The 17388-nt window shown below is 45.4% G+C and overlaps 1 protein-coding gene and 1 pseudogene across 1 annotated transcript in view; one reads left to right on the top strand and one right to left on the bottom strand.

Annotated features, from left to right (window-relative positions):
* Window positions 1–17388, bottom strand: part of BFSP1 (beaded filament structural protein 1) — a 56577-nt gene that overhangs the window by 15293 nt on the left and 23896 nt on the right. The window contains exon 5 of the mRNA XM_075527976.1: window positions 12507–12614. Within this exon, the coding sequence (XP_075384091.1) occupies window positions 12507–12614 (108 nt within the window). The remainder of the gene's footprint in view (window positions 1–12506; window positions 12615–17388) is intronic.
* Window positions 371–1110, top strand: LOC142422213 (proteasome subunit alpha type-1 pseudogene; annotated as a pseudogene).

The following is a 17388-nucleotide window of genomic DNA, read 5'->3' on the forward strand; positions in this document are numbered from 1 at the left end:
CATACCTTGTCCAATATGATACTGAAAGATATTCTTCCAGTCTGTGGATTATCTTTTTACTCTCTTGGTGAACTATGTCCTTGCACTAAAGTATCCAATCTTGATGAGGTCCCAGGCGCGGGTCTCCTGTGGGTTGTGTGTTTATTTGTGTCTGAGGGTAGGGTGTTTATGACACACACACACTGGGCCCTAAAGTTTATTCTCATTCTTTTCTTTGACAGAATTTATAGTTACTTTTATCTTTAGATATTCAATCCATCATGAGTCCATTTCTCTATTTGGCGAGATATGGATCCTGTTTCATTTGTGAGCAAATAGATACCCAGTTTTACTGGCTCCATTGTTAAAGAAACTGTCTCTTCCCAATGTCATGTGTTTCGCCAGAGCCAGAACCTTGCCCTGGAACCAGTGTAACAATGACGTCCCTGTTTGGAGCCCTGAGGGCAGGATTCATCTAATTGAATACGCAATGGAAGCTGTTAAACAAGGTTCAGCCACTGTTGGCCCGAAATCAAGCCCGTGCAGCGCTCATGGCATGGAAGAGGACACAGTCAGAGCTTGCAGCTCATCAGAAAGAAAAATAAAATTACCCATGTTGACAACCATATTGGTATCACAATTGTGGGGCTTACTGCGAATGCGATTCTGTTATGTAATTTCACGCACCAGGATTCGAGATTTGTATCTGACAGACCTCTTCCTGTGTCTGTCTTATATTTAATTGGAAGCAAACCCCAGATCCCAGCTTAATGATATGGCCGCAGACCATATGGTGCGGGCTGCTCATTGCTGCTTGTGATGAGATGGGTCCTCACATTTTCCAAACCATCCATCTGTGAACTGTTTTGACTTCAGCGCTGTGTCCATTGGAGTTCACTCTCGGTCAGTCTTACTTGGAGAGACATCAGATCTGAGTTCACAGAGCGCAAATTGAATGAACTGTTTAAACATGATCTGCAAACCTTAAGAGAGACATTTCCTGCAGAGCAGAACCAAACAACGAAGGATGTTCCACTGGCATTGCTGGCGAAGACACAGAGCTTAGGATCGATGGGAATGATTAAGACTCCAGAGAAAGGCCCCGCCTGCTCATCCTCTGAGCCAGCATGAAAGGCTGAGGAACCAACGCAGAATTAAAGGAATCGATGTTCGCAGCATTAAGTGTGAAAGAATGCAGGAAAGAAGGACTGACTGACAGCAATCTATAGTCCAAGAACCAAAAGAGGCAGCGCAGTAGAACGATAGGCTTTAGTCAGTCCAGTCAGTCAGTCCAGATGTGATTTTTTTTTCCAGTGGACCTAATTGAAACTGTATAATGGCCTCCGCAGGCCCCACTGTAAAAGTCCAACAAATCCAGAACCTTCCACCAGCTCACTGCTGTTTCTCAGATCCCTTTTCAAATTCCCAGAAGTTCGTGTCAGATTCAGAAGATTCATGGAACAAAAGATATCACTACTGTTGTCAGCTGGATCTTGGCTGAAAGCAAGAACAGTGGTACCTCCATTGTCGAATGGCTCTAAGCTAGAACTGGCCAGCACTCAAACAGCGAAGTTCGAATAAAATCTGCTCTGTGTTCTTAACTTTGCTTGATAGTCCAGCTGAGAAGCCGATTTGAAACAACCTGTCCGTGTGATCCATCCGTCGACACACCACTCACTCAGACCACCACACAGAGTGTTTGGGATAGTGCATTAAAACTCCCACCATTGTGCTTTTAGGGTGTGTTTTTTGTGTAAAATGGCGTAACCATGGCTTCAAAGAAAGTTAGTGATGCGAGCAGTAAAGCTAAGAGGAAACCTGTGAAAACCATGATAGAGTTAAAGAAATAAATCAGTTTGAAATTTGAATCAGGTCACTGCTTGTCTGATTTGGGGACTGGATACATGGCTAAGCTGATATTATCAACACTGGGGGGAGGGGTGTGATTAAAGTGGCTAATGTAGCGAAAGGTGTAAAAGCGACACTAAGAAGCTGAAAAGTGGCTGTTAATTTGGGTGAATCAAAAACAACTCGGCATCTAAGACAGTGATATAGGCTTGAAGGCAAAAAGCCTGCATCATGATTTGAAGTCTCAACCTATACCCCACTCCCAGGGGATAAACAACAGAAAAATGGGTGAGGGGTAATGGAGGATGATGTGAGATATGAAAGTAATGATCTATAACTTATCACGTGTTCATGATGGAGGGCGGGTGGGGAGGGAGGGGAAAGCAATGGGGAGTTGAAATCAGGGCCTCAAGTGGGAAGAGAATGCTTTGAAAATGATGATGACAACATATGTGCAAACGTGCTTGACACACTGGATGAATGTATGGATTGTGATAAGAGATGTAAGAGCCCCCAATAAAAGTATTTTTTTTAAAAAGAACAAAAAGAGAGGGGTGTGAGTGAAAGAGTAGTGGAGAGAGACTGCCGCCTCTCCCCATGTAACATGTCCTTTAAGATGTCAATACTGACACAATGCATGCATGTCTGTATTGTGACTAGACCTGTATGAGCCCCAATAAAATGATTTTTTAATGATTTAAAGTCCTGGAAAAATGAACTTATCAGTGCAATTTGGGGCCTCAGGACCAATTATTTTGTTTTCCATCATTTCTTTTGAGAAAAACATGTTCACTTCTCAAACTCTGTGGTGTTTGAATGTGAATTTGGAATAAGTGAGTGTGACCGCCACTGAGGTGCCTGTACTGTATCTGGGTCTCACTGACTGCACGGGGATTCAGCTGTGTGGACCGTAACATTATGAGGAATGCAAGCTTCAGAACCCTGCCTGGTGCTCATGCAAACCTATACCCAGGCCAAGAGGCAGTCATTTGCATAGAACACGGGAATACGGAACGGCTTTAAATCGGGAAAAGTGTGGCTCGGGTTGCATCCTTGCACCATACGTGTTCTGTCTGTATGCTGAGCAAATAACCAGAGAGGCCGGGCAACGTGAAGAATAGCCCAGCAGGATTAGAGAAAGGCCTGTTGGCCCAGCCACGTGCAGGTGACAGAACCTAGCTTGCTGACCGTGAAGAGACCTTGAAATACTTACTGAAAAGACTGCAGCTCTCAGTAAGAATTACAGATTAACGTGAAAAATGAAATCCTCACACCTGATCTAGTAAGAAAAATTATGATAAACAGAGACAATACTGAAGTTGTCGAAGATTTCTTTTGCTTGGCTCTTCAATCAACACGCACGGGAGAAGCAGGCAAGAAATCAAATGATGTACTGCACTGGGCAACCTTTCTGTGAACAATAAAACTCTTAAAAATATCAAAATACAAAGATGTCGGCCTGAGAACTAAAGTACGCTTGACACAAGCCGTAGTAGCTTCACTCACCTCTTACCGTGCCAAAGTTGGACAATGAATAAGGAGAAAGGGCTGGTATCTTTGGGTTACAATGTAGGCAAAGAATAGCGACTATCCCACAGGCTGCCAGCAGAAAGAACAAACCTCTATTGGAAGAAGCATAGCTCGAAAGCTCTGAAGAAGAGAGAATGCTTAGACTTCATCTCACCTATCTTGGACATGTACCAGAATCCCTGAAGAAAGACGTCATGCGTGGTGAAATGGAGGGTCGGTGAAAAAGAGGAAGACCTTCAACGAGGTCGATTGGCACAGTGGTTCCCAGCCATGCGCTCCAACACAGCAACCACCGCAAGGAGGACTTTGTTCTCTGGTACCTAGGGTCACTGGGAGTCGCAGCCAGCTCGGTGGCACCTCACAACGACGACAAATGATCCTGCGGTCGTGTTCTATCAAGGGAGCCCTCATCTTTGAAAGCCACACGGGCGGGCGCATTGACACACAGGATGGTGCATTGTGTGAGATCGCTTCCGAGATACAAGAAGGGGTGCAAGAGATGTAAGTGGTAGAAGAGGGGCTGTGGGTTGATAATTCTTGAAGATGCGAGTGGAGACATGGGCTCATTAAATTATTCTCTCACTTTTACATATGTTTGAAATATTATATCATAAAGAGCTAGAAAAAAGACTGTCTATGAAAAGAGTCTATGGTCCTCTGTGAGTAGGATTCCTCGGGCTGGCGCTGGAGCTAGAGTAATGTGCTAGCAAGTTCTAGCGTGTGGCAGCTCATCCAACCTCCCAACGATGCCATGAAGAAGAGGCTGTAAATACTCTCACTTTACAGATGAGGAGACTGAGGCACAGAGGCCAAATGACTGGCCCACAAATACTGCAAGAAGATTCAAGCCCATCGATGCAATGTCTGAGACTTTCTGAAACCAGGAACCTCCCTGTATCAGCCACTCCCCCTGCCCCTGCCCCTGCCCCCACCCAAGGCCCTAAGGAGACTCCTTACTCCCTCTATCAACAGACTGGTACCACACCCAGCTGCCCTCTTGGAAATTCAGCCCTGCCTTTCCCCTCCTCCACCCCAGAAAACACTGTGGACTAAGAGTGCCCTCGCACAGATCTCTTCCCGAGGCCTTTCACTTAATAAAGGTTTAAATTGGAACTACGATAACCAAGAGCTGTCTTAAATTGACAGGATTAGAGACTAAGCAAAGGCACCTGTAATCTTTCTGCCCTGCAGGGCAAGGATGATCTTTGTGTACATCTCATCTGTCAGTCATTTCTTATTTTGTTTGCTTGCTTGCTTTTCGGTGTGGTTTATTTATCTGTTCTGCACAAAGCACACGGGGCCCATCTATATGAACCTCCTAAGGAGAGAGGGACTCAAACAGTGGCTGTGACAATGGCTGCAAACCTACCAACAAGGGCAGACAGGGCACAGACACCCCCTGGCACAGTCCCCGTGGCTTAAGGGCAATTGGATGACAGTTAACAAAAATAGGAGAACAGAGCCGCCCTCTTGGAGGTCAAATTCACACCCCTGAAGGACGTGTGCTATTACAGAACCACGCGTAGGATATCAAGGAACACAGGGAAGGCTGGGGTGCGGGGAAGTCAGCAAGCTCCCAGGAGGAGATGGGTTCTGTCTGGTAACTAAAGGATGGAGACTTGAAGAAAGTGACGAGCCAAGAGTCAAGTGGCAGCAACTGCATGAGAGGAAGAGGAGGGGAGGAGAGGAGGCTGTGGGGAGAGGCGCTGTCGGCTCTGATACAAACCCTGACCTTTGTCCAGAGGAGAGAAATCGGGAATTTCTGTGTGGGCACTTCCATCATTCGTTCTGAGTCTGTTTCCATTCCCCTGCCCGCTCTAAGCTGAGACCCGCTGAGGGCAGGTTCCCCACCCAGCTTCATGAAAGCCTGAGGCAACAGGGGCTCGGGACAGCTGCTGCCCAGCCAGGGAGCACCCACCGGAGAAACAAGCCCCTGCCTTGGTTCTCGAATCAAAAAACTTGATAAACAAAGCCCCAAACCACTGCTGTTGAGTCAGTTCCAGTCCATACTGCCCTTCATGAAGGGCTCCAAGACTATCCGTCTCAAGGAAGCAGACAGCTTCATCTTTCTGCCAAGGCTTGGGTGAAACTGGTGGGTTTGAACTGCCTATCTTCTAGTTAGCAGCCCAGGGCCTAACCTTCAGGACCACCAGGACTCGCTTTGGTCCTCTTAAAAAGCAAAAGCTCAATGCCATCGCCTCACGTCTGACTCATAGCGACCCTAGTTGGGTTCCTCCGACTGCGAATCTTTACGGGAGGAGACAGCCTGGTCTTTTCCCCTCTTAGTCCTCTCCGCTTCCCCCAAGTTCAAAGTCTATTTAAAAACAAAAGCTGAATGTAAGATATGACAAAATAATAATTTATAAATTCTCAAGGGTTCATGGGGGAAGGGGAGTGGGGAGGGAATTGGAAAAATTGAGGAGCTGATGCCAGGGGTTTACGTGGAGAGCAAATGTTTTGAGAATAATGAGGGTAACAAATGTACAAGCATGCCTTATACAATTGATGTATGTATGGATTATGATAAGAGTTGTATGAGCCCCAATAAAATGATTTTTTTAATCAAATGTCCTGGACGCATTCCATTGCCAATTCCAACTCATGGTGACCCTATAGAACAGGGTAAGACTACACCATAGGATTTCCAAAGCTATAAATCTTGATGGAAGCAGATTACCACACCACAGCTTTTGAGCCTTCCAATTACCAGACATTTAACTGCAGCACAACCTGGTCTCCTTAACAGTGTTTTACCAAATAGCACCACTAGATGGACCCATTTGCTTTAATGAGAGATGTTTCTTGAAAGGTTCTGATTTTGCAACTAATCTGACTACAGGATTTACTACAAATCAGAATTTACTGGATAGTAGTCGGTATGGGGAGGGTGCAATTTCACTTCCTTGTTATAAAAACCATCAGTTGATGCAACGTAAACAGAAACAGGCTCATAGTGGTTGGAGAGTGAACCAAGTTGTTCCATAAGGTTTCCTGAGACTAAATCCTTAAGAGCCTGACTGTCTGTCTTTCTTCCCAGTGGCTATCCATCTGATAATTTCTAGTGCCTGGCCTTTCAGTCAGCCGCACAACACTTAACGCACTGCACCACCAGGGATCCCTAATGCTATTTTTTAAAATAAAGAAACTCACTACTGAGTCAATGCTGACTCAAAATGACTCCCCCTGCTGGGTTTCTGAGATTGTAATTGTTTATGGGAGTAGAAAGCCCAGTCTTTCTCTCCCAGAATTGCTGGTGGTTTAGAACTGCCAATCATGGGGACAGTAACCCCTGCAAGACCAGGTCTCCCCTGGGAAGCAGAACTACCTGTCCTTTCTCTTGCACCTGTAAGAGGTGGCAGACCTAAGGGTTTTGCTTTACGATCAACTTCCTCAAAGGCGACACTAGCTCTGTTCTAGAACGCTCCTTCTTCCATCCTTGTGGATCAGGATTCTCACATTTGAGCCTGCAGCTTTGTCTGCAGGGGTTGTTAAGACAGAGATGGATCAGGAACCCCCAGAGTGCCTGATTTAGTAAGTTGGGGTGGGCTGGAAAACAAGCATTTCAAGCACGTGCTGGATGATGGTGGTGCACGGACCACACACTGAGAAGTCCTGCTGTGAAGGGTTCTGAAAGCATCAGGTCCCTGACCACGAGCAGAACCAGCTGTCACCGCGCTGCCAGGCTGCCGTCCTCAAGCTGCAAGCACTCCCAACACCACTGCTCCAGGAGGAGGAGCTGGACCACCAAACCTCCCTTGCAGTTTTCAGTTTAGTCCCTCCAATTGAAATCCAAAAATCGCTCAAAGCCAACAAAGTGTTAGTCGTGAGCATCCGTGTGAATGATTGTCTGGAGATCCCAAACCTGGAATCAAAGGGATCAACTGTAGAGCATTCTGACCAAAGCTGGGACCTCGCTCGGCAGCAGGCGTTCTCCACGTGTGCTCCCGATTGAGCCAGAAACGCTGGGTTAAGTCCAATTGATTTGCAGTCCATGAGTACAGCCCTTCCAGCCAGAATCCCTATGGGATGAGTTGTAATCCTGGCCTCCACACACACGTGGCGACAGCCCCATTCTGGAAGGCATCGTGGGCTAAGGAACAGGAATGTGGTTGCTGTTGGGTGCCATTGAGTTGGTTCCGACCCACAGGGAGCCTCCACACACAGAACCAATCACTACCCAGTCCTGCGCCATCCTCACAATGATTTCTACATTGAGCCCGTTGTTGCAGCCGCTGTGTCCATCCAGCTCCTGGAGGGCCTTCCTCCTTTTTACTGCCCACTGCTTTACCAAGCATGATGTCCTTCTCCAGGGACTGGTCTCTCCTGGCAATATGTCCAAAGGATGTAAGACGAAGCCTCCCCATCCTTGCCTCTAAGGAGCACTCTGACTGTATTTCTTCCAAGACAGATCGGATCGTCCTTTTAGCAGTCCAAGGTACTTTCAATTTCTTTGCCAGCACCACAGTGCAAATGATTCGGTTCTTCTTCAGTCTCCTCTACTCAGTGTCCAACTTTCACATGCATATGAGGGAAGTGAAAATACCAAGGCTTGAGTCAGGCACCCTTTAGTCCTCAAATTAACATCCTTTCTTTTCAGTATTCTAAAACAGTAGTTCTCAACCTTCCTAATGTCACGACCCTTTACTCCAGTTCCTCATGTTGTGGTGACCGCCAACCATAAAGTTATTTTCGTTGCTACTTCATCACTGTAGTTTTGCTACTGTTATGAATCTGGTGACCCCTGTGAAAGGGTCGTTCAACATCCAAAGGGGCCGCGACCCACAGGTAGAGAACCTCTGCTCTAAAGTTGTACAGCAGATTCACCTAATGCAATGCATTGTTTGATCTCTTGACTGCTGCTTCGGCGAGCATTGATTGTGGATCCAAGAAAGACAAAATCCTTGACAACTTCAACCTTTTCTCCATTTATCCTGATGTTACCTGGTGGACCAAGTGTGAGGACTTTTGTTTTCTTTTACATTGATTCATAATCCATACTGAAGGTTGAAACCCTTAATTCTTATCAGCAAGTGCTTCAGGTTTCCCATACTTGCCGCTAACACGATGTGTCATCTGCATATCTCAAATTGTTAATAAGACTTCCCCCAATCCTGATACCACATTTTCCCGCATATACTCCAGCTTCTTGTGATGATTTGTTCGGCATACATATGAGAAAAGTATGATAAGAGGATAATCCCTGATACATGCCTTTCCTGATTTTAAACCAGGCCGTATTCCCTTGTAATGTTCGCACAACTGCCTCCTGATCATGTGCAAACTCTGCATGGGCACAATGCAGTGTTCTGAAGTTCCCATGCTTCTCAAGGCTGTCCATAATTTGGAATGCAAAAGTTGGACACAAAGAGGAAGAAACAGTACTTGCAAAATATGGATTTGGTGCCAGAAACAAAATTGGACATTGTATGATAGAATTCTGTAAGACCAACAATTTATCACAGCAAATATCTTTTTTCAGCAACATGAAAGGTTGCTGACTTCTCCAGATGAAATGCACAGAAATCAAATTGACTGCGTCTGTGGGAAGAGACAATGGAGAAGTTCAATATCAGCAGCTAAAACCAGACCAGGTGCTGACTGTGGAACAGACCATCAATTTCCCAGGTTGAACCTAAAGAAAATTAAAACAAGTCCACAAGCACCAAAATGTGACCTTGAGCCTATCCCACTTGAATTTCAAGAACAGATTTGCTGCATTGAACACGATTGACAGAAGACCTGACGCATGTGAGAGAATGTCAAGACCATCAAGCAAAGAAGCAAAAGGTCATTAAGAAGACAGGAAAGAAAGAAAAGATCACAGTTGGCGTCAGAAAAGACTCGGAAACCTGCTGTTATCGTGGTGGAACTAAAGCAAATGCAAGAAATGATGAAGTCAAAGAGCTGAATAGAAGGAACCAGGAACAGAATGAGGTTAAGGTCTGACCTTAGTGATGCACTGGACTGTGATCTGTGAGTTCAGCAGTTCAAAGCCATCAGCATCTCTATGGGAGAGAGATGGTGCTTTCTACACCTGTTAGCTGTGCTGTCTCTGAAACTCGCTGGCACGGTTCTCCTCTATCCTACAGGCTCGCTATGAGTCAGCATTAACTCAATGGATGTGAGTTGGATTTGGATTTGGGTGTGAACCATGCCACACTCTTTGTTTAGTGGCTGTCTTAGTTACTGTTACTTGTAATGGATGAAAAGACTGATATGTTACAGTTAAATGGAAAAGTTGCTTCTGGGGTCAGCTGGGGAAAAGCCTGGCTGATTAAGGTCATAGAAGGCCAATGTCTACTAGCAGCACCCTGCCAGAGGCCTCAGGTCATATGTGCATAAGACACAGTCCAGGGGTAGAGTATAGATCATTGCATTTGCAGCAACAGCTGCTACTGCTGCTGTTGTTGTAGTATTTGTAGCAACAGCTGTTGTTGTAGCAACAGCTGTTGTTGTTGTTGTATTTGTAGCAACAGCTGCTGCTATTGTTGTATTTGTAGCAACAGCTGCCGCTGTTGTTGTTGTTGTTGTTAGGTGCCGTCGATTTGGTTCCAACCCATAGTGACCTATGCACTACAGAACAAAACACTGCCCAGCCCTGCACCAAGAATGATGTCCTTCTCCGGGGTCTGGCCTCTCCTGACAATATGTCCGAAGTAAGCGAGATGAAGGAAGTCTTTCTATCCTTGCTTCCAAAGAGCACTGTGGCCAAACTTCTTCCAAGACAGATTGGTTTGTCCTTTTAACGGACCATGGTACTTTCAATATTTCTGTCAGCACCAAAATTCAAATGCATTCGTTCTTCTTCTGCCTTCCTTATTCAATGCCCAACTTTTACATGTGTGTGAGGCAATGGAGAATTTGGTATCATTAAAAAGTAGATGGGTTATATGTTAAGTTGATGGCACTGTTGATACTCAATGTAACTCCCACCAAATGGGTCTTTCTCTTCATGGGTCTGGTAAGAAAGTGGTGGAAATACTGAGAGGATTTACCTGTGAGTAACTATGGACAGGAATCCCCGCAATACCATCCCTGCAGTAAGCCCTCTGAGAAGTAAGGAGGTGTGTCCTCTGGACCCAGCATCGGCCTTACCCCTGCCTTACCTTCATATTTTGGACTGAAAAGCACCCACTACCATCTGAGACTGTTTGTCATTCATGAATTTCTGTGGTACTGTAGCAATTTGCAGAACCCAGAAATGTGAGGCAGTATACTCAAGGGAGGAGTGGGGTGAGGGGAGGATGGAGCTGAATAGCAGCATGGATCAGTTGGACATTTGGTGCATCATTAATCCCCGACCTCTTGGGACTAGGCTGGTATGAATTCTTCTCAAAGAGGCTATCACTGCAGCAATAATTTGTATTGTAATTGGAGCTGTGCAGTAGACAGAGTTTTGGCCCCATGACTTCCGCTGCGCTCATGACAAAACACAGACAGTGCAAACAAAATTAAGGTTTGAATCCGTTGATCCTAAAAACTGAGGAAACTATTGTGAATTATTTTTAACCACATGAGCCCTTACAAGCCGAGAGGAAAGCAGAAAGTGAAGTCAGCGAGATTATACCGGAGAAGGATTAGTTGTACTGTGGCTGGCTTTGAAGATGGAGCGGATCATGCATCAAGGACATAGGCAGCTACAGAAACTGTGAGCGGCCCTAGCCAATAGAGAGCAAATCAGGATCTACAATCTAAGAGGACACCTCTGTCAACCTGAGACTGTGGCCTTTAGTCACCCTTTGGGTTTGAAAATTAACTCACTCCCGTGACTCAATTTTCAACCAGAAAGATAAGTCTGGAAAAGGAACAGTAACACTATGGAGGTACCCACATCGTAATCTCTTACAAGAACTGACCAATAATCAAAACGGCAATATTTAATGCAGGTAAAAGTTCAGAAGGCTTAGGAAAGACAAAAAATCTCACAGCCAACAAGCAGATCCCAACTCTCAGAGACACTATAGGACAGGGTAGAACTGCCCCTGTGAGTCTCCAAGATTGTCAATCTTTACAGGAGTAAGTCTCATCTTTCTCTGGTGGAGCAGTTGGTGGTTTTGAATTGCTGACCTTGCAATTAGCAGCCCAATGTGTAACACAGTACACCACAGAAGGTTAGGAAAGAAGGAATGAAAACAAGAAACACAGTGTGGTGTTTCACAATCTCGTGCCAACTTGAGACTATTAAGAGTGAAGGGGTGAACTTTAGCCTGTCAATCAGGTCACAGTTTGATGACCCCCTTTGGAAGTGCAACGGAAATAAATAGCTTGCTGGAGGCTGGACACACGTACTCTCTGCTAGACGTACCTGCTGACAAGCCACATGGCGTCACTCTGATAAAGCCAGAGCCCGGAGCTGGAGAATCCACATGGAGACTCACACCACTGCTGAGACCTTTCCACCACCACTGGATCCACAATACTTTCCACCCACTGGCCTGTGATCTTCGTATATTCAGCATTACTGCATGGCTATATGAGTCTAAAGAGGAATTTATTAACTAGTATTGACTATATGGACTAATATTGGGCTTATGGACTTGATCTGAACTGAGCTGGGATGCTTCTCAATATACAATTGCTCTTTTATATAAAGCTCCTTCTTTTACATATATACGAGTGTCCTAGATTTGTATCTCTTGTCAACCCGGACTAACACACACAGGGTAGTAGATAAATGATCTTACATGATAGGGATCACTTAAAAATTAAACTCACAGCACTTCTTTTTCCTCTTATTCTTAAAAACAAGTTGAACTCTGGCCGATGAGTCACTTATGTCAGAAGTCAGGACAGCATTACCCTTGGAGGGAGGGGAAGGGCAATTACTGAATGGCAATAAAGAGTACTTCTAGGGCGCAGGGAGCTGGCATGCCTAGCTGCCTCCATTTCCAGGATTCTACTGGTGTTAGCACTGAAAGCCCCTTAGTCCTGGGCAGACCTGGATGACTGGTCACCTTTGTACAATAATCTGTCTCTTTATCTGAGCGCAGGACACATGGGTACGTGCAGTCTGTGGAGATTCAGCGAGATAAACGCTTATGCGTTTTCTGTGCCTATGCTACACGTTGATAAAACGCGTGAGATCCAGCATAACCTGTTGTGCGCTCACACACAACCACTCACACCAATAGCGAGGGACAGAATGGTACCTCGGCCTGCAGCCTGGACCGCTGTATCTGCAGGTGGGAGAGGATTCTCTGGCTCTCCTCCAGCTGGCTCTGCAGGGCCACAGCTTTCTGCTCGATCAGGAGCTTCTCCTGTGGAAAGAAGGACAGACTTAGTGCTCGTGCACACTGAGGCCTCTGGAGACTTCTCTGCTGACATCCAAAAGCAAAGGGTGAGAAGGGCCTAAGGAAGCTACTGTTGGAGCTTTTTGCTTGGTCTCAGATGAAGTCTGAATCATCAAATGCTTGTAAGTGTAAAGCACAAGTGATTCTGCATGGGGGAACCTGAGTTGTAAGGTGGGTTGCTCTCAAAGCCTCCGTGTTCTCTCCTGTAGATAAGACAACTCGGAATAAAGACTACTGTCTGGCTCTCATCTCCATGTCCATGAAAGGGAGCCGGGGGCAGTGATGATTCAATGGTTGAATTCTCCGGGAGGAGACGTGTGTTCCATTCCCGGCCAACTCCCCTCATACACGACCACTGGTGAACTGTTATGATGCTGACAGGGTCCAGTGGTGCTTCCAGACGAAGATGGACTAGGACAGAAGGCCTGGCGATCGACTTCAAAAAACAAGCTAATGAAAACCTTATAGATTGCAATGATCTGATCCACAACCAATCATGGGAATGGTGCCAGACCAAGTAGCATTGCTCCATTGTGTGTATGGTCACCATGAGCCTGGACCAAGTGTACAGCAGTAGCAGCAACATGCAAGACAGCTTGAACAGGCTGAGCATGGAACTGTCAGCGTGTGCTAAGCTGTCACAGCAGGAGCTGAGCTATTGGATCTCCCAAGGATGAGAAGGAAGCAGGGAAGCTTGGAAAGGTAGTCAAGGAACTGTTAACATGTCTTAGAAAGACCTGGAAGGTGTCCGAGGGGCGGCCCAATCCCAACTACGTAAACACCTGCCCCTCCCCCCAGAAGAATTTATTTCAGAGGAAAGCACTGAAGCTGCAGCTCAGGGAAAGGGATCATGTCTGATCAGAGCACACAGGAGCAAATGAAGGCAGAGGAAGAGGGTGTGGAGCACATCCTGGCCCACCAAGCCTTGAGGACGATATTCCTGCTCAGAGAAGTCAATGCACAGAGAAGACCATATGGCCAGCCCCACTAGGGCATCCCTCACTGACCCATAGCCCTACAGGGGCCAACACTGGAGACACAGTGTGAGAATTGTGCCCAATCTGATCCCACCACACCGAGGCAAAACACTAAGGGTGTGCAACAGAACAGCAAAGGGAAGAGAACAACAAAGTCCCCAGGGAATATCAAAAATAGACTTTGGGGGCAGGGCTTGGCACCCCAACAGACTCGACTGGAAAACACTCCTAAAGTCCTTGAACTAACTACAAGCTTTTCTTTCTTGTTGTTGTGTTTTTTTTTGGGGGGGGGGTTGTCATTGGTGTATTAATCAGGGTACTTTAGAGAAACAAATCCACAGAAACTCATGTATAAGAGAGTTTACATAAAGGTTAAGTGTGCATCAAGAAAGCATCCCAACCCAGTGCTGCCCAGCCCACAAGTCCAACATTAACCCATATGTCCAAGACCAGTCCACAAAGTCCTCCTCCATCTCACAAAACAGACGCAATGATGCCGACTGCAGGAGGAAAGCTGAGTCAGTGAATGTGTAAGCATCTCAGCTCTGGCAGGGGTCTCCACACGGCTGCTCCAGGCCCAGGGCTGCATCAGGGTAGGTCCATGTGGCTTCTCCTTGGGAATTTCTTGCAGGAAGTGAGCCTTGCAAGCTGAAGCAGGGAACTGCTAAGGCAGCTGCTAAGCTCACCGAGCCATTTATCCCTCTGCCTTTCAATTAATCCTACATGTGTTTATGGGCCAGGTTGACACAATAAACCTCCTAACTCAATTGGGTTGTTGTTTTGTTTTCTTTTGTTGCTTGGTTTTACTTTGTCTTGTTTTTGTGTGTTATTATCTCCCCAGGTCTGTCTAAATCAGATAGGCTGGATGAACAATCTGGAGGAGAAAACAGTGGGACTGACAGTTCCAGGGGGCATATGGGAGAGAGGGAGGTGGGGGAAAGGAAGTGGTGTTAACAAACCCAGGGACAAGGGAACAACAAGTGATCCAAATTGGTGGTGAGGAGGGTGTAGGAGGCCTGGTTGGGCATGATCAAGGGTAATGTAACAAAGAGGAATTACTGAAGCCCAATGAAGGCTGAGCATGATAGTGGGACAAGAGGAAAGTAAAAGGAAATAGTGGAAAGAGCTAGGAGGCAAAGGGCATTTATAGACATCTAAATAAAGGCATGTGCATATATTTATATGAGGATGGGGAAATAGGTTCCTGTGCATATACTTATAGGTTTAGTATTAAGGTAGCAGATAGACATTGGGCCTCCACTCAAGTACTCCCTCAATGCAAGAATATTTGTTCTATTAAACTGACATTCCACGATGCTCACCTTCCCGACACAATCACTGAAGACAAAGTGGGTGCATAAGCAAATGTGGTGAAGAAAGCTGATGGTTCCCAGCTATCAAAAGATATAGTGTCTGGGGTCTTAAAAGCTTGAAGGTAAACAAGTGGCCATCTAGCTGAGAAAGCAACAAAGCTCACATGGAAGAAGCACACCAACCTGTGCAATCATGAGGTATCAAAGGGATCAGGTATCAGGCATCAAAGAACAAAAAATCATATCATTGTGAATGAGGGGGAGTGCAGAGTGGGGACCCAAGACACATCTATGGCAACTGGACATCCCCTTACAGAAGGGTCATGTGGAGGAGACAAGCCAGTCAGGGTGCAGAGTAGCAACATGAAACATACAACTTTCCTCTAGTTCCTAAATGCTTCCTCCGCCTCCCCTCCTTCCCGACTATCATGATCCCAATTCTACCTTGCAAGTCTGGCTAGACCAGAGAATGTACACTGGTACAGATAGGAACTGAAAACGCAGGGAATCCAGGGTGCATGATCCCTTCAGGACCAGTGGTGAGAGTGGCGATACCAGGAGGGTAGAGGGAGGGTGGGATGGAAAGGGGGAACTGATTATAAGGATCTACATATAACCTCCTCCCTGGGGGATGGACAACAGAAAAGTGGGTGAAGGGAGACATTGGACACTGTAAGATATGACAAAATATTAATTTATATTATTATATTTATATTATGAAGGGTTCATGGGGGTGGGGAGCAGGAGGGAGGGAGACAAATGAGGACCTAATGTCAGGGTCTTAAGTGGAGAGCAAATGTTTTCAGAATGATGAGGGCAATGATGTACAAATGTGCTTTACACAACTGATGTATGTATGGATTGTGCTAAGAGTTGTATGAGCCCCTAATAAGAGGATTTTTTTTAAAAAGTGTTTGATACAATTGATAGATGGATTGTTATAAAAGCTGTGAGAGCCTCCAATAAAAGGTTTTATTAATAAAAATATCACTTCTTAGGTTACATGTACTCAGAGTGAGGTGCCGTTTCACAAGACAAGCCCTCCTCTTTCTGACAGCACCCAACTTGGAGCAAACCCTGTTTACTTGAAACGGGCAGTGAACCAGCTGTCACCACGTTGACTCCACCTCACAGTGGACTCAAGTGTGTCACGCACAGCAGAGCTGTGGCTTTCAGAGGCGGATTTTTAAGGGAGTAGATTAGCAGGTCTTTCTTCCACAGGACCTCTAGGAAGACTTGAACCACCAACTTTTCAGTTAAGCACACTGGCCAGGGATTATCTGTACCATATTGTTTATGTGACCCACCCTCAAATCACCTGGCAGAGGCCCAGAGATTCTTGCCGAAAAGCCCCTTGGCCCCATGCCCAACTCCTTTGGTATTGTAGCAAATTATAAATCCAACTGTGTTTCCCTGCAGATGGGTCTCCAGTGGCCTTGGACAGTACTGCCTCGCTGACCACCTGACCTGCATTCCTAGGGAACACACTGACTGCATCCTCATTTGTGCAAAAGGGACTTAAGGTGCACACTGCGATGAACATGACTGCCCATGGCCATATGCATATGAATGGGATAGTCCAGGGTGGAGAGGAGAAAACTGAACTTGATTGTTGTTTAAAAATGGATTATGTATTTCGGGTTATAGGATTAGTTTACTGTATTGTGGAAATTGATTTCTCCTACCTAGTGTTATAAAATAGATGAAAGTAGTAGAAATTAATGTTGGGAATTATAGGACAGTACCAAGAGTCAATAAAAGGAAAGATATTTTAAACAACTATTTAACTCATATTTAGAATTTTCAAGACCAATAAAATTTTTTAGACTTTAATTTTAGGACTAATTTTTAAGATTAATAAAAGAATATGATGCTTTAATTTTTATTATTATTAAAAGATCATTTTATTGGGGGCTCTTACAGCTCTTATAACAATCTATATATCAATTGTATCAAGCATATTTGTACACATGTTTATGATGCTTTCTTAAACAGCATTTCTGAAGCACGAATGTATACGCAACACCCCCTGCCACTCCCCACTTCCCCAACGCACACACAGCATCTCGCTGAAAGGAAAGGTCCGCATTAGTGGGCCTGAGCACAGGGCTGAGGACTCCGCACGCCTAACCAGCTGCAAGAGGATGCCAATTCCGTGATATTGAAGTAGGGTCCAATGATGTTTATTATATCTCACTGTAGAAGAATCTTGTGGTAGGTTATAAGATTTAAAATGTGTCCAATGATGTGTGTACCTTTCAAGTAGAAAGGAAATGAATGAAAATCAAGTATCTCAAAAGCTTTTTCAGACAAAGGAAAATGAAAGTATAGGGAAATTGTACTGAAGGTTTTTATAACAGCCTTGGTTACAATGTGAGGGATCAAGAACTTGAATTTGGGCAGGGGGGCCAATTTGGACAAAAATATCCTTGTGAGGCTAGAAAGGTGACT

Source organism: Tenrec ecaudatus, chromosome 12, assembly GCF_050624435.1.
Source record: "Tenrec ecaudatus isolate mTenEca1 chromosome 12, mTenEca1.hap1, whole genome shotgun sequence".
NCBI classification, from domain to species: domain Eukaryota; kingdom Metazoa; phylum Chordata; class Mammalia; order Afrosoricida; family Tenrecidae; genus Tenrec; species Tenrec ecaudatus.